Consider the following 19,822-nt stretch of genomic DNA (forward strand, 5'->3'; position numbering starts at 1 on the left):
ACCGTACGGTGGGTGCAGTGATGGCTCCAACGAAGAGAATGCGACACCAGCTGAGAGGGTGAGACACCTGGAAGACGAATATGTGCTTGAGGAAGAATGTGTTTAACTCTGTAAGCTGTGAAGATAAAGAATGTAAGACAGACAACAACATTAAAGGATTTGTTATGGATATTTTGTTTATTTGAGTAGTGTTAGCAGCAGGCTGACATAGTTAAAGGAAAGCTTTTCTAGAATATTTGATTAATTGATTAATTAACAAAGATAGTCAACAGATACAGCTCTTATAGCGAGGACAAACTAACAAATAAGTCGAAGGTTAAAGAATACAGTACCTGCCATAGTATCATAAACAGATAGATGCCTGCTAGCCTCTGGAAGGAGGACTTTGGGTCAAACCAGCGCACATAAGTCCAGCTGGCCGGGGTGAACTGGAGCACGGCTCGTTTTATCTTCCCTGTGGTGGTGTGGATTTCCCTGAACAGAGTACAGTGTGTGCGCTTTTGAGGATACCAAGATCTATACACGCATGAAATCTTGCATTAAACATAGTATGCAGAATTCTAGTATCATAAGCCATCTACTTTCTGTTAAAACATTCTGCCAGTACTACCTGATTTTGTAGCTGTATCAAAAAGGAAACAACATAAAAAAGACCTCTAATGACCAATTATACCTTACAGTTTTACATTGTTTAGGCTTTTCAAGGAGAGAGGTAAGAAAAGAAAAAGAGACAAGGGAAAAGAACACAAGCTTCACTGACTTGATGCTAGCCCAGCGGTAGGTCCTCATCTCCAGAAACTGGCAGGCGGTCATACCCAGCCAGATGCCTCCTCCATTACACAACAGTATGTCCAGTATCACCTGATCCCACCAGCACTCTGCAAAGTTTGGCAGCAGGTGCATGAAGAACAGCTGTGGAAAAAAAGTAGAAAGCGGAGTGAAAATTAAATGTATTTATGTGATAAAGAGGCATAAAGCTTTTTTAATCAAGGGACTACATTTCTTTTGACTGTTATTTGAATGATTCTAGCACGTGGTTGGCCGCAGGACCCGTGACACAGTCGATTCTGTGATAAGTGCATCTGGCATTAGGCTAAATCCAGTAATCTAATCCTTTTATTTGTTCCAATTCAACAATTGGCAGCAGTCAAGGCAACATCATGTATGTGCAGAAACTCCTGTTCATACTACTGCTTTGTTATGATGAGTTTCCTCCAAATAAACAACCTTTGTTGCCTAGGCAGCACAGGCCGAGTTGAAGCAATTCTGCACGCCTGCCTCACTACAAATTATAAGTAATGCCTTTTTTTGTGTGACCTTGTAGAATGAATTTCTGTTTAGGTCCTTAGACAGTTGTGATCAACCTAACAGATTTTAACACGGGCAAATCAAGCCTGACCGCATCTTGAACACCTGTATGTTACCTCAGTGAGCTCCCAGGTGATGCTGATGGTCCAACAGAGGCCATAGCTGCGGATTAGCAGAGCCTTCATGGCCCAGCCTGCAAAGTGGCCGAATGCGAAGATGTCGAAGTGGCTCAGGATCCGCTCCTGTGTTATCACTGTGCAGTTCACAGCATATTCCTGTAAGGGGAAAGGTGACTGAATTTTTGGAAACACAATGGCACCAAAAGAAAGAAAATTCATAGCTGGAAATGACAAGATGGAATTGTCTTAATTTACTATGTTCCAAAAACATAAATATAGTATTTTTTTTCTTAAGAAAATGAGTCTGGGAATAACTGACAGAGAGTAGCCTTCTTTATGTCTCGATCCTTCCATCCATTATGACATCTTCCAACATCAACCATTCTTACCATGATATCGGCTTCCCGTTTGGCATAGCGCAGATTTGGGTCCAGCCAGTACATCAGTATCTTTATTTGGTCCCAGTTAAGGAAGATGAGGAAGACAAGAAACAGGAAGTATAGTACACTGAGGCCTACCGAGGACAGGAGAAAGTGAGAGAGAATAAAGACAAATTTAAAATGGAGCCAAGCAGAAAAATAAGGTTAATGTGAATGATGCAAAGCGAGTGAGGCGGACGTGGGTAGACACTCACCAAACACTATTCGCCATATTGCAGGGTGTGGCCTGGTAAAAGGTCCTGATGAAGAAAGCATCATATCTGTGAGTTACTTTGGGTGTGTTTGACCTTTTCATAGCATAGTGTGAATTTCCCCGTTGTGGGATTGATAAGACTAAAAAAAAAAGTCGTAACTCAAGATTCACAAAGGTTTTTTGCCTGAGTCACCAAAAAATTGATACAGCATAGTATCGCAATACTTTCTTTCTCGATACAGTATTGCCAACTGTATCGATACACAGACGCCAAGTATCAATCTATTGTTATATATGTGTTGGTCAGTTTGTCTGCTTGACCAACCCATAAGTTAAGATTTTTCAACAATGAACTTTCATACTAAATCAGGACAAATGTTTAGACTGGCATTTTTGTCTTTTTATCTGATATCTGTGTGAACAAATGAAGTATGGCTGCAACTAACAATTATTTTTATAATCTGACGCTTATTCCCAGAATAATCTTTTGGTCATTTAACCAAAAGTCCAAAACTAATAATATTCAATTTACTATCACATAAGATAGAGAAAAGCAGCCAATCCTCACATTTGAGAAGCTGGAAGGAGAGCATATTTGGCGTTTGTGCTTGAAAAAATGACTTAACATATTAACTAGTCATCGAAATAGTTCCTGATTCATGTTATTTGACTAATTGTTTCAGAACTACAGTAAACAAGACAAGTAAATAGCATGGCCTGGGACAAAATTTCATTATGGAGCCAATGTAAGTTTAGTTACATAGCTTACCATTAGGAAAGGCCAGGACACTGATAACCAGGAAGAAGGAGACAACCACCCATAGACCAACTCGGAGGTTGTTGTCAAAGTGCTCATCATCCCTGCAACATCACAGGATCATAACAACAAAGGGAAGCTATCTGGTTTTGTACATAAAACTTATATTAAACAGCACTTACATAAAATGAGAATAAAATGTTCAGTTTTCACACTGTAGTTTACCTTGTAAACGCAAAGTACATGAGGCTGAGCACAGTGACTGTCAGGAGAGTGATGGTGTGTGGCTTATAGAAGAAATCAAGGCAGATATCATCCACTTGTTGCTCGTTTATCATTCGGAAATGTAACTTATAGTTGACATCATCCTTCCGAGGTGTTCGTGGGGCCACGGCGGCTGCCATGTCGCTGTTGAGGTCTTCTTTACTTGTATTAATTTTGACGGCTAAAACTAGAAGTTGTAAAAGCAGCGAGATCTGAAGAGAGCCCTTAGGAATTCTGAAGACGGACTCAACCATAAAGCTAATGGGGGTGTTTTTAGGTGAAAGTACACGTTTTAGTATTCACCAAAACAAATAGTATTAACCGCTAATACAATAACATGTTCATTTTATATAACTATCGTTGTCTTATTCAATAAAATTCAGCTTTCCAAATTTTCTGTTCTCATAAGGATATTAAACGCATTTTGTGATACCCACAAATATGTCGTGGTTGTGGTACATCCCACAATGTGACACTTCCGTGAAGTCCTTCCGTTTATGTAGGTTATCTTACCATCCATGTTATGTAGCCGCACGTGAAAATGTTTGACGTGCGACAGCTTGGTGGAGTATGATAGAGCTGAGTCTAGGATACAATTATTGTGAGTAAAAATTTATCAATCTAAAATGATATGTTGGCTTTGGCACCCAGGCTTAAAGAGGCATTTTAAATAGCATTTAATGCTAACGTAACTATCCATTAAGCTAGCCTCTAGCTAGACAACAGTCTCGAACTTATGTTTCATGTCTTAACGTTACCTGCATTAATATAACAAATACAAAAGCTAAACTATTCTAATTGCCTTTCTGTAGATATGAATGATACTTTGTTTTTTTCTACACTCCATCACTCTCATGAACAACTAAATTAAATAACGTTAGCCACTAAAAGCATGCATGGAGTTAAAAACAAATATAGCCTACACATAGTTACAAAAAGTATAGCCTCACAGAAGTGCAAATATGTGCATGTGTCAGAGCACCAAGTCCTTTACTGCTCGATTATTATTTTAATGAAAGTTGGAATGATAATATCAACTGTCCTTGTATTTTCATAAGTCAGACTATACTGTACTCTTCATGCACTTAAAACCACCTCCGTGTATAAAGTACCTTGTTATCCATACAATATTTTTTTCCATCATGGGTTAGATTTAGGGGGTTAGGGTAGGGTTAGGGCTTTGTTGTTGTCACTCTTATTCTAATTAAAGTGTAGTGTGAGTTTGAAAACTATTTTGTTGTTTATATGAAGAACTCTCAATGGAGAAGGTCTAGGTTGTGCTTGATATTACCACATAATATTGCTTTGATGATACCAAGCTCTAAGAAAATACTGTTGATGTATTTTGTTGTTGTTGTTGCAGAATCGCCATGGCTTCATCCTGTACACAGCTGTGTCTACAATGCAGACGTTTTCTTTGCTCCAAGACAGTGGCTAGTACCTGGCAGTATTGCACTCAAGTTCGCCATTGCATTGCAGTTACGAGGGTACCCACCAAAATCCTAAATGGATCCTTCATTATCAAGGGGAATCCCACAACAACTCAGGCAAAACAGAGGTGGAAACAACAGATGTTCTGTTACAGTGACTTAGCTGCCAAACATCTGGCAACTCAGGTTAAGGAAGACAAAGGTGTTGAAGAAGCGTCTACAGCTGAAGTTGTACCATATAAGAGCCCCTCGTTGCCAATCAGAGATGCTCTGCTGGCGACTGAAAGCCAGATGTCATTAGGTACATACTAGTTTGCCGTTGATGACCATAAAAACCTTTTTATTTAACATTAGAATTCGATTTAAGCGTAGTTTTCATCATGAGAGAGAGATAGTTGAATACGTTTTTCTGTCTTTATTTTCTTCCTTTACCAGATCTGGATGCGGCTGCTGAGTTTTCAGCATTAGAGGTGATCAGTGATGAAGAGGCTGTCCGTATATCTGTCCCTTCTGCCATACCTCCTGCCTCCACCTCTCTCAGAGACTATGTTGACAAGTCTGAGACACTCAGCAAACTAGTACAGCTAGGTAATGAAACCACAGACTTTCAAAATATTGTTGAGAACCATGGAAATCATATTGACTTGTATATGGAAGCGTATTCAGATTTATCGTGATGTAGACAATGATCTTAAAATGGTGCCTTAACCCAAATCTGTCTGCAACACATTTGTGATCATTCATCCTCTCCTTGCAGGTGTAAACCTGTGGAAGCTTGAACAAAGGCCCAATGTGGGCTCCATGCTACTGAGGCTTAACTTTAACACAGATGTGGCCCCAAGGCTGCTGTTCCTCAAAGAGATTGGGGTGGAGGACTCTCGCTTTGGCTATATCATCACGCACAACCCCTTTATTCTCACTGAGAGTTTGGAACACCTGCAGTCCAGGTGACACAGAGTGATCTCAGAAACCTTACATGCCTTTTATATACATTTCTTTATTCTAAGTAAAATCAGTCTGATAAGAAAACTATGTAGTAGTGACAGGTCAGGTAATTGTCCTTCTCTGCAGTTGCACTTGCCATGAGACTGTCTTAATGATGTTCTCTTTTTTTTACTTTTTTGCAAAGGGTGAACTATCTCAAGTCAAAGAAGTTTAGTTCTGAGACTGTTGCATCCATGGTGTCCAGAGCTCCTTATCTGCTTAACTTCAGTGTGAAGAGGCTGGACAACAGACTGGGGTTCTATCAGCAGCAACTCAACCTCAGTGCTTCTAGTGTAAGTTTACTGATGTAGTAAGTCTCATTGAGAAGCTCAGCCATTATTGTGTCTTGTAATTTTTTCACAAAATAAATTGTGACTGTCAGTAGAAAACGAAATGGCAAATTAAAGCTAGTTTTGTTTCTCTCTTGTTGCTTTCTTCAGACACGGAACATTGTAGCTCGTCTACCCAGATTACTGTGTGGCAGTTTGGAGCCTGTTAAAGAAAATTTGAAGGTACTGAATGACAAAAGATATTATTAGAAAACATTGAGTAATTTTGTGGTTTTGTGTTTAAGTACTTTTTTGTAAATGTGTTCCACAGGTCTGTGAAATAGAGCTTGGCTTTAAGGAAAATGAGATCCAACACATAGTTATTGCTGTCCCAAAAGTGCTGACTGCCAATAAAAGGAAGCTAACCCAAATATTTGACTTCCTCCACAATATCATGAAGGTGCCCCACAACCTGATTGCCAAGTTTCCACAGGTAGATTGACAGCTGGTGGTTGACGATTTTTAAAATCTTTTTTATAAAACAAATTGGAATTAATTTCCTTTTGTATTGTCTATATTCAGAACTATAACTTGAACATATGATATATCCTCCCATAGGTCCTCAATTCCAAGTACTTGCGTCTCAGAGAGCGCCACCTGTTCCTTGAGTACCTTGGAAAGGCTCAGTATGACCCAACCCTGCCCAACTACATCTCCCTGGACCGCCTGGTGTCTTTGCCTGATGAGACCTTTTGCACCGAGTTGGCTTTGGCCACATTGGAAGATTTTTGTTTGTTCCAAAAGACACTTTGATTCTTCATGAGGGGACATTTTAAAGGACTTGAGAAAACAAGTGGTCAAGCACACATAAATACTTTAATGTCAGACACCTGCAGATATTAAAGTATTTAAACATATACAACATCAACGGAGTTTGAAATATAAAGTTTGCTTTGTTAATGTGATGTTTAATAAATTTACACGATGTATATCAGCACTTCTGACTGTAATACTGTTTTTATTTACCATAATTTATAGTTTAGTTTAGCTAAAGAGACCATAAATGTGATGAAAGTGCCTGTAAAACATTTGCAGGGCTGTGTATAAAATGATCATGGCTTATGTATTGAAAACTGCTTGTCATGAGAGTGGATTGTATGGATCAGGTCCCACTTGTGTGAAATGAAACTAAGTACAACTAAGTGCTACTTATTACTTCGCTACAGTACATTTTAAAAAGCCACTGATTTTGTCAGACAGCAATAGTTTCAGCAGATATTACATACAAAACATCAAATCAGCATTTACAGTATGATGCATTGTTATGCTGTAGATTGTAACTACCCAATAGTTGCTGAAAAACAAAATACTGTTTACATTTGAATGCATGAGGAATACTGATAAATTAAAATATATAATAGCATATTACTGAAAGGGGTCAGTCCACTGAATAATGGGTACTTTTAGCCTACTTTCAATTCAATCAGGAGAGACTTCCTTGCAATTATGAACATATTTATTGTACAGACAAACATGTAAATGTACAAGTCTCTGGAGATTGGACTCCATCGAAACCAAATGTCCCAACGGGTTAAGGAAACCCAAACATATCCCCCAATGGAGTCCAGACACTGGTGGTGGTGAAAGAGCAGAGGAACCATCGACAGCCAAGCGCAGACGAAACCCAAGTCCGATGGCTTGACCACCGGTGGCAGAAGCAATACATCCATGGGCAGAAGCATTGGGCAGAAGGGGAGGAGGTGGGACGCACTCTATTTCCTGAAACGACAACTGCCAACCGCGGAAGAGAGAGCAGATTTAAAGCAGGAAATCATGCTGTGATAGGCTCGTGACAAATGGCCGATTACTACTGACAAGTGACGTACCATGAAACAGCTGATCATTATGAGTGATGGAAAAGGTATATGAAGTCTTCCTTTAAGAATTTACGCTGAGCTTCATTACTTGAGGTTCATTTTGCTGCAATTATTAAACTGGTTACATTTTGAATGCAGAGCTTTGAATTGTGGCGTTGTTGCATTCTGGTAGTAAAAGATCTGTGCAAGCCAGTCTCCCTCACTCCTTGGACATTCACCAATTTGCATACAGGGCTAACAGAGCCACAGGAGACACCTTATCCATTACTCTCCATGCTGCCCTGAGCCATCTCGATCGTGGATTATAGCTCTGCCTTTAATACAATCATCCCCGACATCCTAATAAACAAACTGCTGACCCTCGGCCTTCCCCCACCTACCTGCAGCTGGATAAAGGACTTCTCAAATCGCCCAGATGTCAGAATTGGCCCCAACCTCTCCTCCACCATCACACTTAGCACCGGCTCACCTCAGTGCTGTATGCTGAGCCCTCTCCTCTATTCACTATACACCTTTGACTGTTTACCAACATTTCTCACCAACTCTATCATAGTTTGCAGATGACACTAGACTGTTGTAGGACTTACAGTATAATATGGGGGGGGGGGCGAGCCCACCTACAGACAGGAAGTGCAGAATCTGTCTGAGTGGTGCTCAATAACCTCATCCTAAACACCACAAAAACAAAATAACTCATAATAGACTTTAGAAAACATAAAACACACCCCCAACCTCTCTTCATAAATGGTGAGTGTGTGGAGAGAGTTCATTCATTCAAATTCCTGGGCATCCAAATCACTGAAATGTTTCTCATGGTCAACTAACACATCAGTGGTCAAAAAAGCACAGCAGCACCTTCACTTCCTGAGGATACTCAGGAAAAACAACATGAATGTGAAGCTGCTGGTGTCCTTTTATATATCCACCATTGAGAGCATCCTTTCATACTGCATATCTGTGTGGCTTGCTGCATGTTCCGCTACAGACAAAAAGGCTCTGCAAAGAATTAAAGAAAAAATTATTGGTTGCCCCCATCGTGCCAAAGTACTTATCCCTGCCGAATTTGTATATTGAATTGTTTAATGCGTCGTTTATTATTGGGGATTAATCCAACAGTGTTTTCCCAAGTTCCATATTGACATGCATCTTAGCTACCTAGGCCGACTGATAGGCCTATCTATGTAAGACATGCAGGTTTATGAACAATATTTTTTCCTCATCTTTGCTAACCCGTCCCTCCCTGCCCTCTAGCGTGATTTCTGTTTAAATTTAATATGGCTTTTCAATTAACCGCTTTGTATGCTGAGTATGTGGATTGCCCTCATGAAAAATTTGCCAAATCTTCTCTGACAATGCCAAATAGCTTATTCTGCCATTGACTCATTTGGTGTTTGGTGGATTGGATGGTTCTGCCTATGGCAGTTGGATCGTAGGGTCAAAGTGTAGAGAAGACGCGGAGAATGCTCTGCTGATTTCTACAATGATAGAGTAACACCTTTTGGTGGAGGCAGTGTGATGGTGTGGGGCAGCATCTCCCTCACTGGAAAAACGAGGCTTGTCGTCATTGGAGGCAATCTCAATGCAAAGAGATATAGAGATGAGATTCTGCAACCAGGGGCAATCCCATGTCTCCACAGTCTGGGACCGAACTCTATCCTCCAAGATGACAACACTCGCCCCCACAGGGCAGGGTTTATCAGAGACTACGTCCAGAATGTGGGAGTGGAGAGGATGGCATGGCCTGCTAGCAGTCCTGACCTCAACCCCATTGAACACTTGTGGGATCAGCTTGGGCGTGCTGTTCGTGCCAGAGTGACCAACACAACCACGTTGGCTGACTTGCGACAAATGCTGGTTGAAGAATGGGACGCCATCCCACAGCAGTGTGTGACCAGGCTGGTGACCAGCATGAGGAGGAGGTGCCAGGCTGTTGTGGCTGTGTATGGTTCTTCCACACGCTACGGAGGCTCCTGTTTGTAAAATGAATAAATTGTTAAATTGCCAATATGTCTTGTTTCTTCAAACTTCAATCATCCAATCCACCAAACGAGTCAATGGAAGAATAAGTTGTTTGGCATTGGCAGAGACGATTTGGCAAATTTTTCATGGGCCCAACCCACATACTGTACCCACAAATGCATATTCCTTACAAATGGGGCACCATTTGAAAGGGAACTAAACAAACAGTCTTTCCAACAGTATAAGACGTATTGCCAAAAAGCATTGTTACCACAGAGAAATAATCTACCAAACACAAATTTCCTTACTTTATTGTGTTAAATTTAAGGGGGTGGGTATCGTGTCCAGGGGAACCAGTGGTGAGTGGAGGGTGCAGTGCGCTCTCCAGAGCATGCCCAGTTAATCAGGGTCTCTTGTTTGTGGCGTTGACCATGGGGAAATGGCGTCCTCCAAAGTCCAACAAACAATTCTAACACGTGGCAAACTTCCTTGAATCCAGAGAAAAGCAGGCAGGTAGGATTCCAAAACAGGAACAGGTAGAACCCCAAAAACAGGAACAAGCAGAATCCTGAAAAACAGGAATTACGTGGAACAGGCCACAGGCCACCCACACACCCCCACACCCACTTAAAGTGATGGTTCGGAGTAATTCACCCTAGGGTCCTTTGCACCATGACCTCGAGCCAAACACCCCCCCAGAAGCTTTTTTTTCACCTGGGTCGAACATTGGGAGAGTTAGCTAGAGTAGCGTTATCAGCTAATGTTTCACTAATAATGCCCGAAATGATACCAAACGTCTACAAGTAGTACCAATAGGTTATGCTCTCATAAAACGATGGATTGGAAAGTTTGTAAGTAAACCAGAAGTTTATGAACACTTGCCTGCTCTCTTCAGCTCTCTGTTGCTGCTACCTGCAGTTAGAGGAGTGCTTAGGGCTGTCTACAAATTACTACACCGAAAAGAGTTACAACAAAAATATTTATTAATTCAATGATTAAATAAGGTAAAGTCTCCAAACTTACCTCAATTATTACTTGTCTCCTGCTAGTTATACTACAGCACTTACTTTAAAAAAAAAAAAAGTTAAATTAATAAATATTTTTGGTGACTTTTTTCGGTGATGTAATTTGTAGACGGCCCTAAGCACTCGTCTTACAGCAGCAACAACAGCACAGAGCAGAAGCCAGCAGGCAAGTGTTATTTACATAAACTTCTGGTGTACTTACAAACTTTCCAATCCATCGTTTTATGAGAGCATAACCTATTTGTACTACTTGTAGACGTTTGGTATCATTTCGTGCATTATTAGTGGGGTAATTTACGAGATACAAACGTGGGTCTGTTAGTCCCTGCGCTAAGCTATTCAGCTGATAACGCTACTCTACGCTAACTCTCCCAATGTTAGACCCAGGTGAAAAAAGCTTCTGGGGGGGTGTTTGGCTCAAGGTCATGGTGCAAAGGACCCTAGGGTGAATTGCTCCGAACCATCACTTTAAGGAGGGTTAATAAGGGGCAGGTGACACAAGGGCTAGGAAACAGGTGAAAGACATCAGACAATCACAAAGGCGGGAAAACTAATCCCATAGAAAAACCAAAAGGCAGGAAGTAAAACAAGACAAGACAGAAAACCAGACTACCAAAATAAAACAGGAAACAGAAACATACACAACCATGACAGATGTGTATCCCCTCCCCTAACATGCAAAGGTCTGTCCTCTCATCATGTGTGTTATGTTGTGACTTTACCAGGGGCCTGTTGCACAAAACTAGGATAAGGGATTAAGCCAGGATATCTTGGTGATCCTGATTCTGGCTCAATTGATCCGTAATCCGGTTGCACTAAAGCTGGATAGGGGGCAGGAGGATATGTTATGGTATAAATTACCATGGAGATTTATTCTGTGGAGCTAGCCTGCTCCAGACCAGGCTAAATTCCAGGATCTATTTAATCTCATCCCTAATGTCAGTCAGCAGTCACCACAAATGGAAACCAATAGTTATTTCACTGCTCACTATACATTGTTATCACATATAACTAGACCCACTGTCATTATTTAAATGTTTGTGATCATTAATTTCAATGATTTTGGATAAATAATGATTTTTAGATGATGTTGCTATCATTAGATAATTTACAGTTTCCCATAGACTATAAGGCTATATATAAAATGATAGAATATTAGGGCCACAGAGGGGAAAAAAAAAGACAAGTCATACTATTGTAACCAGTTGTTTTAAAGGAGGACAGTTGCTAAAATGACAGATGTGGGGCATTTCGTGAAATTGTACTTCAGTATGGTTTCATAAACAAAGACATGCTGATGTGCCAGAATATTAAGTATCACATTGTCATAAGTATCAAAACTGTAAAAAGAATATGTAGCTTATCTGCATAAAGAACCAGCCTCATAAATTTATGACTTTATCCTTTTTCTTCAGTGTGGCCCTAGTACTCTGTCATATAAACAAATACACAAATACACATTCCATATGAATATAAAAACACAATGTGTAACATTATGTTCCTTTATTGAATAAGGACAAAACAAAGCAGGTAAACCATCAGCTCCTTTCGAAACTGAAGTCACAGTGACTCTACAAGATGGAAAGCACAGAATCAAAGCATATTATACAAAATGATACATACACATTCAAAGGTCTGTATATAACACACCCTGCATGTCTGCACACTAAAATAAATGCAGGACAAATCCATACACATCAACTGAACAGACAAATGAATGGATGCAGTACCCTCCCGCAGCCTTGTATTACACACAGTATACCGCCAAACATCATAAGAGGCCAAATTCGTAAAAAACGAACCCAGAAAACCCAAATTCCTCTGCGCCGAGGACATATTATACCAAAATTGAAAGCACACATACTAACTAAAATAATTCAACACATATTGGTCCCTCAGCAGCCGACCACTGTCGGTCATCAGGGAAGATTGCCGGATTGTCCCAGTCCATGGCTGGTGGCACTCTGTGGGCCCTCTCCTTCCTCAGGCAGGCCACATTGTGGAGGACAGCACAAGCCACAGTAATATCACATGCCCTAACAGGGCTGACCCTTAATTTGTGAAGGCAGTGAAACGTGCCTTCAGGAGGCCAAAGGTCATTTCAACTCTGGCCCTGGTCCTGGCATGGGCATGGTTGTAGGCCTGCTGTGCTTCCTGGGGGTCTGTGAAAGGTGTCAGGAGAAAAGGCTGGCAGCCATACCCCCTGTCTCCCAGCAACACACCAGAGAATTCACCTGTCAACACAAAATCTCATCATTACTACCTCATAAACACAGTGATATTCTTGACACAGCCATGATTGTTATAAATAGGGGTTGTGTGGCTTACCTTGTGATAGGCACTGATAGATTTCAGAGGCCCGAAAGATTCTGGAGTCATGGACTGAGCCAGGCCATTTTGCCACAACATTGCTGATCACACAGTCAGCATTGCAGACCATCTGAAATCATAAGATGAGGAATATTACACCAATCAATGCACATCACTGGCAATGCAGAGTGTTCGTCAATGGACAATATCAAAAAGTTATGTTCACCTGAACATTAATGCTGTGAAAGGATTTCCTATTCACAAAATCAGCCTCATGGGCACCTGAGGGGGCTTTTATCCTTATGTGTGTGCAGTCCACTGCACCAATGACATTGGGGAAACCTGTCACACAAAGTAATGAGTATCCTACTATGTGTTAACAGTTGTCCTGTAATTTGTAGATCCTCTTACCTGCAATCCTATAGAACTCCTCTTTGATGTCACAGAGTCTTCTGTGGCCAGGGAAGGAGATGAAGACATCTGCTAATGCTTTGATAGCCAGACACACACTCCTTATTGTGCAGCAAATTGTGGCCTTGTTCAGCTGTTCTGCATCCCCCACTGAGTACAGGAAGGCTCCACTAGCAAAAAAGCGCAAGGCCACACAAACCATTTGCTCCACACTCAGTGCATGGCTCCGTGCAGTGCGGTGCTTAATCCTGGGACCCAGTAGTCTGCATAGATACCTGATGCCATCTGCAGAAAACCTGTATCTTTCATATAGATGGTCATCAGGGAAGGCCAGTGGGTCCAACCGGTCCCTGAAGACCCTTTCTCACCTGAAGGCTCTCCTCAGCACAAGTGCTTCTTCATCCACCACATCTCGCAAGAATGGGCATGCCATTGTCAGAGCAGAAAGGAACACACAATTTTGGGCCTTCATATAGGCTAGTGGCCACACCTGGTGCTGGGGGGGTGGGCAAAAGAGGGCGATGCCTTATAACGATGACTTGGTTGTACCGATTGCTGGGAAAATAAAAAAACCTTATAAAGATGCCACCGTCCTGTGTGCTCACAATAAGAGCTCATATGTCATGGCTCACTTGACTTTACGAGAATATACCTAATTCTTATTTTGAGCTGTGTCATCTTCTTGGAGCTGGGGGAGGAAAGAAAAATAATGATTAATACATTTGTGTTACAGTTAGCATACAGTGTACATTGAAGGCATATCTCACCTCCCTCTCAAGTTTTTTTATTTCAAGGTCCAGTTTCCTAATTGTCCTCTTTTTTATTTCGGACTCCAGTGCAAGATTTTCAATCTTTTTCTTCTTGTACTGAATGTCTATGTCTGCCAGTTCTATTTGGCCGCGGTGGTTGCCATACAACTTTCTGATAGCTTGTGAGCTCTGTGAACACAATACAATTAGCGCAGCTGGAATTTGGCAGGATGTGGTGTCCTTTTATTTATACGCACTATGTTGCCAGGCTGGTTTTCCCACTGTATAGCATCTGGGTCCTGTAAAAGAAATTAGATTTTTTGATTTTGATGAGGACTCCTCACCATTGTAGAGTAAATAGTACTTTCACAGTCTTAACATGATACCTCATGCCTTCCGGAATCCAGAGAGATGGTCTCCTCCTCATCATCGTCTCCATCATGTGCTGTTGCTGCTGCACTGGGGCCTTCACCCTATCACATTTAATCGGAATCATATTGAAGCTAGTAGCCTGGCCTACAGTATGCCTTTGATGGAGTACTCACTGGATCAGCATCGTCTGGTGCTTGTGCTGGTGGCTCTAACAGGAACACAGTGCTGCCAGACCCTGCAAGGCAATAGGTAAACCAAAGTCAGACAGTCCAAATTGATTCAATATGAATGTGGTTGTATCCCATGTAGAGATGGAAGGACATACCTTGAATGAAGCGGGTGGCATCTTGGGAGGAACCTATGCTTGTCTCTTTCCCCCCAGGGATCCCCTCTAAGACGGGCCTGCCTTTATTTAGCTCCAAGGCCATGTCCTCTGCTGGGGTAAGGTCAGCCTTTGGTGACCCACCATCCGTGCCTTGTCTGTGGGTATTCTTTTTCACTGCTAAAACAGTACAGACAATGTGTGAGCAGGCACCTTCTGGGTACAATATATGCTTGTGCTTTGTTAAATATCAGTCAGGGACCATACCATTCTGCAGAATGTTCTTGTATTTGATTTTGACCTGCTGCCATGTCCGTTTTGGCCCGTTCATGTTTAATCTACATCACACGCACACACATTCTTTATCACAAGAACATTTAATGGAGTCATACTGCAAAAAATGACTTAGTAATTTTGTCTTGTTTTCAGTAAAAATATCAAAAAAAAAAAAAAACTTAAATAAAGATGTATTTTCTTGATTTGCTAAATGACCTAGCAAAATAAGTATAGTTTAGACAAAAAATATAAACTTTAAGTAAATGTGTGCTTAAAACAAGCAAAAAAATAAAAAATCTGTCAATATAATAAGAAATTCTCTTGAAATAAGTTTACTTTTTCCATAAACACTTAATTTTAGAAAAGTTCTCTTGTTTCACTGGCAGATTTTTTTGCTTATTTTCCTTGGTAATTTTGCTCAAGAAAATATTTAAGATTTTTTTGAGATATTTTGTTTTTACTGAAAACAAGACAAAAATACTAAGTAAGAAAGACATTTTTGCAGTGCAGTGAGCAACCGACCTTGGGTCCTTTGAAAGGCGCTATATAAATTAAAGTGATTATTATTATAGCTCATCTATTTATTCAATTAAAAATGTATATAGCACTTTTCACAATTGTTTCATTCTGTCAAAGCAGCTTTACATTAATAAAAGCAGGAGAAACACAAAAAAAACGGTGGACAACATAAGAAGCAGAGTACAACGGCTAAGATTAAACCGTACTGTAGTAACGTTAAATAATAATGTAAGGCTTTAATAATAATTTATCATAGCTTTATACAGTGTGATGGAGTTACTTTACACAATTTCACTCATATCTGCAGTGCATTTCAATTAAAAATTTAACCGTGTCATAATTACAGTACAACTGCGTTTTTGGAGATGTGAATTAAATATTTGAATTGTAATTGTGATGTTTGAGCGGAGCGGTGAGTGTGTAATTGTGCACTACTTACGCATTCAGGCGGTCTGCAATACTTTGCCACGCTTTTCTCTTTGCTTTATCACTGTGGCGGTGTTGCCTTTCTTCTTAATTATATCTTTTACCTCCTCGTATGCCTCCATGAGGATTTGTGCTTCCGACGGGGAAAAGTACGCGGCTCTAGTTGCCATGGTAAATCAGTTAATCTGTGATCTGTGGCGGGGTCTATTTGAGTGAGCCGTGAGCGCGCACCTATCCAGGATTGGTTTCACCTGGCTTAATGAATCCGTGTCTGCTCATCCTGGCTTGGTCTTTGTGCAACCAATTAAGCCTGGACGCACATGTTTTGGCTTCATTGAGCTCAGCTGAGTCATTTATCCCGGATGTCTTGATTCTACTTTTGTGCAACAGGCCCCAGGTCACAATAAACAGCCTGAGATAATATGGAGATGTTTGCTGTTTTCTAGCAAAAGTCACAGATGGGATACACATTATATCAGCTGAAAAACGGCCTGATATTTTGTGTAGCCTATCCCCTATGTAACTTTTTCCTAGAAAAGAGCAGACCTCTCCATATTATCTCAGGTTGTTCACTGTGACCTGGTAAACACTGAAAATAACACACATGATGACAGGTCAAACCCTTTGCATGTTGGGGAGGGGATACACATTATATCAGGTGAAACTGGCTAGATATTTTGTGTATCCCCTGTGCAACTTATATGGTAGGCAGGTGAACAAAGCGGTTAATTGAAAAGCCATATTAAACTAAATTAAATTAAAACAGAAATCACGCTAGAGGGCAGGGAGGGACGGGTTAGCAAAGACGAGGAAAAAATATTGTTCAACTTACCTGCATGACTTAGATAGGCCTATCAGTCGGCCTATGTAGCTAATTGGTGCATGTCAATATGGAACTTTGGAAAACACTGTCGATTAATCCACAATAATAAACGAAGCATTAAACAATTTACACGTCGCCTTAATGTACTGAGTGCACGTGCGCTCCCGCGGCCAGGGGATACAAATCCTGGAGGGGATAAGTACCTTGGCACGACACCCCCTCCCCTCCCTGTCAGATATTGCACTCAGCCACACTCTCTCAAGAGCCAAGAACATCATCAAGGACAATACTCATTCTCGCCACCACCTGTTTCAATTGTTACCCTTTGGTATAGCCGTTATAGGTCTACAGCCTACAATGCAGCACCACCAGATTTAAAAATAGCTTCTTCCCAAATGCAATAGTTTCCCTAAACAAATGTAGGCTACGACAAACCCAGTCACTCACTGTTAACTCCTGCACTTCGATACTGGCACTTATCTGATCATTGTTCTTTTACTGTTTTTATTCTGTTTTTATATGTCCTGTAAGGATTATTTATTGTATGCACCCAGTGGATCGCGCTCCTAATTTCGCTGTATTGTAAAGTACAATGACAATAAAGGCTTTCAATTAAATTAAATTTCAATTCAATTCACTTCACTTCAATTCACTTCACTTCAATTCAATTAATTTCAATTTCAATTTCAATTTCAATTTCAATTTCAATTCAATTCAATCTCCTACTCATGCCACCATTGCACTTTTTTGATGGACTTCCACCCTATAGCCTACCTTCAAATCAGTCTTAGATCAACTCAAAAGCGAACGTTAGTTCTTTTACATCAAATAAATTAAGTATTTTCATTTAATTTACAGATGGATTGCCCTATCAAAGAGTGTTCAAACACGTTACTTTGTTATAGAGATTTCGATTATTCCCGAAGTCCCCAAATAGCTGTAAAACCGTAACGTTAATGTAAGTTTGCGCAATATCCCATTGACGTGAATGCTCTTTACCCATAACGCACCGCGGTCGTTCTGAGAAAAATGGCGTCGAGGGCACCAGGTAAATGAACATCGCTCCTTTCTTACATTTTCAGTTGTAAATTAACTCGCTAAAGAACGTGTTATACTGGTATGACATTATGCATGTTATACTGGAACACATACTATTGTGTTATGTTCATTTTATCCGACTGTATATGTATGTTGGCACATTTGACTTGTGTGTGTCCTCTAACTTAGCTAGTGTCCCCGTGCTAACTGATGGTGCTAACGTTAGCTCAGCGCTAACTACTGATGCTAGTGCTAATCACAGTCAAATATTTCTTTTACAACTATATACTCGTTCTGCTGTCCCTTTAGTGATTAAACGTTTCCTAATAACTAATCAGCTAACTGCGTCCAGCTATCGTTTGGTGTTATGCAACGTTTAACGTTATTCTCAACTCATGTTAGCTCCTTAACATTACAGCCACTGTTGTGTGTGTGTTCATCTGTCATTTCAATGCACTAGAAGATGTTAAATGATCGCAGAAGAGCAAGTTATCTACTGTGTGTCATCCAAGGCCTAATGTCTTTATCAGATAGAATAGTCTGAACATAGTTAACGATTATACGAAGTTACAGGCGAGTCTCATAATTTTATTTGTACTCTAGTAGTAAAGCTGTTGGAACCATACTCCTTCCCCGCACATCTGATGGAAACGTAATATTGTGCTCTTCTATAAAATCAAGTTTGTGCTGCCTGACTGATCATGTCTGTGTGTCTTCCTTGTCATGTCCACAGTAGCGACAGGCAGGCTCCTGCTTGGTGTCCGCAAATGGTATTATAGCCTGTGTGGCTTCAACAAAATTGGTAAGCCCAAATATATTGGTCAAAACATTCAAACCTTGCAGTGCTACTCGTTTTGAAGCTACAGTATGTCAGGACTACCCATGAAAACATTGTCTGGGATGAATATGGGCTATTGTATCATTGATTTTACATTTAGCATCTTAACATTGCATGTTTTCTCTGACAGGTTTAATGCGTGATGACACAATCCTTGAGGATTCAGATGTGAAAGAGGCTCTGAGGAGGATTCCAGAGACCCAGTACAATGACAGGATGTTCAGGATCAAGAGAGCCTTGGATCTCTCAATGAAGCAGCAGATCCTCCCTAAAGACCAGTGGACAAAATATGAAGAGGTACATTAAACTAATTGAAATGTTTTTTTTTATTCAGGGTGGATGTGGGGTTTAATGTAAGGCATATTATATTGCATTGTTTACCACCAATCACACGTAGGTAGCTGCAAGGGTAAAACGGTTGTCATGTTATTAAATAGAAAAGAAACAATAAAATTGACTTTGGAGGATATTTATGTAAAGTCACCAAGAAATGTTAGTCTAGAATAATTTGTGATATTGATATATCCCGATTCATACTTTCTTTATCTTTTTTGTTTTAGGATGAGAGATACCTGACACCCTATCTGGAGGAGGTGATCCGTGAGAGGCAAGAAATGGAGGAGTGGATGAAGAGATAGATGGTTTCCAGTTAAAGCTGTTAATCCTCGTCTTCAGTCGGTGCATGGTTGTCCCCTGGTGTAATATTTAAAATGAGATCTTACCTATATAAAACTGCTCATTAAAAAATTGTACGTTTTGAAAGATATGGAAGTGTCCCTTTTTTTATGTAATGATAGTAGGCTATTTGAAGATTTGACTTAGTATTACAAAATAAACCGTTCACTAGTATACTTGATAACTTTGGATCTGTCCTATGTTGCAAATATTGACATTTACAAATCCATAATACAAAATTGAAACGAGAATATAGTTATAACAAACATATACACTAGATACATGTAAGAAAATATCTTGGACAAACTTCAAGTATCTACCATAACCACTTCAATAGCTACATCTGTCTGCACTGCACATCTGTTTGCCTTACAGACTTTAGGAAGCACTGAGAAGAAAAACATTGATCCTCTGAGATACAATGTCATCAGGAATGGA

The 19,822-nt window shown here is 40.3% G+C and overlaps 4 protein-coding genes across 4 annotated transcripts in view; 2 read left to right on the forward strand and 2 right to left on the reverse strand.

Annotated features, from left to right (window-relative positions):
• Positions 1-3,381, reverse strand: part of ptdss1b (phosphatidylserine synthase 1b) — a 5,189-nt gene extending 1,808 nt beyond the window's left edge. Inside the window, exons 1-8 of the mRNA XM_039821078.1 lie at positions 3,043-3,381; positions 2,830-2,921; positions 2,062-2,106; positions 1,817-1,941; positions 1,425-1,583; positions 761-912; positions 333-474; positions 3-115 (exon numbers count right to left, since the gene is read on the reverse strand). Of these exons, the coding sequence (XP_039677012.1) occupies positions 3-115; positions 333-474; positions 761-912; positions 1,425-1,583; positions 1,817-1,941; positions 2,062-2,106; positions 2,830-2,921; positions 3,043-3,335 (1,121 nt within the window). The 5' untranslated portion in view covers positions 3,336-3,381. The remainder of the gene's footprint in view (positions 1-2; positions 116-332; positions 475-760; positions 913-1,424; positions 1,584-1,816; positions 1,942-2,061; positions 2,107-2,829; positions 2,922-3,042) is intronic.
• Positions 3,382-3,546: 165 nt separating this feature from the next.
• On the forward strand, positions 3,547-6,897 carry mterf3 (mitochondrial transcription termination factor 3). The gene is made up of 8 exons (XM_039821079.1): positions 3,547-3,682; positions 4,445-4,812; positions 4,947-5,099; positions 5,269-5,458; positions 5,641-5,788; positions 5,936-6,007; positions 6,096-6,257; positions 6,383-6,897. Exons 2-8 carry the CDS (start codon positions 4,452-4,454, stop codon positions 6,575-6,577), a joined length of 1,281 nt encoding a protein of 426 aa, XP_039677013.1. The 5' UTR covers positions 3,547-3,682; positions 4,445-4,451; the 3' UTR covers positions 6,578-6,897.
• A 5,780-nt stretch (positions 6,898-12,677) lies between these two features.
• LOC120571825 (putative nuclease HARBI1) lies at positions 12,678-14,238 on the reverse strand. Its single transcript, XM_039820917.1, has 4 exons — positions 13,347-14,238; positions 13,162-13,277; positions 12,954-13,065; positions 12,678-12,859 (listed from the first exon to the last, which is right to left on the reverse strand). Exons 1-4 carry the CDS (start codon positions 13,546-13,548, stop codon positions 12,678-12,680), a joined length of 612 nt encoding a protein of 203 aa, XP_039676851.1. The 5' UTR covers positions 13,549-14,238.
• Positions 14,239-17,755: 3,517 nt separating this feature from the next.
• Positions 17,756-19,475, forward strand: LOC120570730 (cytochrome b-c1 complex subunit 7). Its single transcript, XM_039819219.1, has 4 exons — positions 17,756-17,881; positions 18,605-18,673; positions 18,840-19,006; positions 19,270-19,475. The coding sequence occupies exons 1-4, from the start codon at positions 17,863-17,865 to the stop codon at positions 19,345-19,347; spliced, it is 333 nt and encodes a 110-aa protein (XP_039675153.1). The 5' UTR covers positions 17,756-17,862; the 3' UTR covers positions 19,348-19,475.
• The last annotated feature ends 347 nt before the right edge of the window (positions 19,476-19,822 follow it).

The sequence above is a fragment of the Perca fluviatilis genome, chromosome 13 (genome assembly GCF_010015445.1).
Source record: "Perca fluviatilis chromosome 13, GENO_Pfluv_1.0, whole genome shotgun sequence".
In the NCBI taxonomy this organism is placed as follows: Eukaryota; Metazoa; Chordata; class Actinopteri; order Perciformes; family Percidae; genus Perca; species Perca fluviatilis.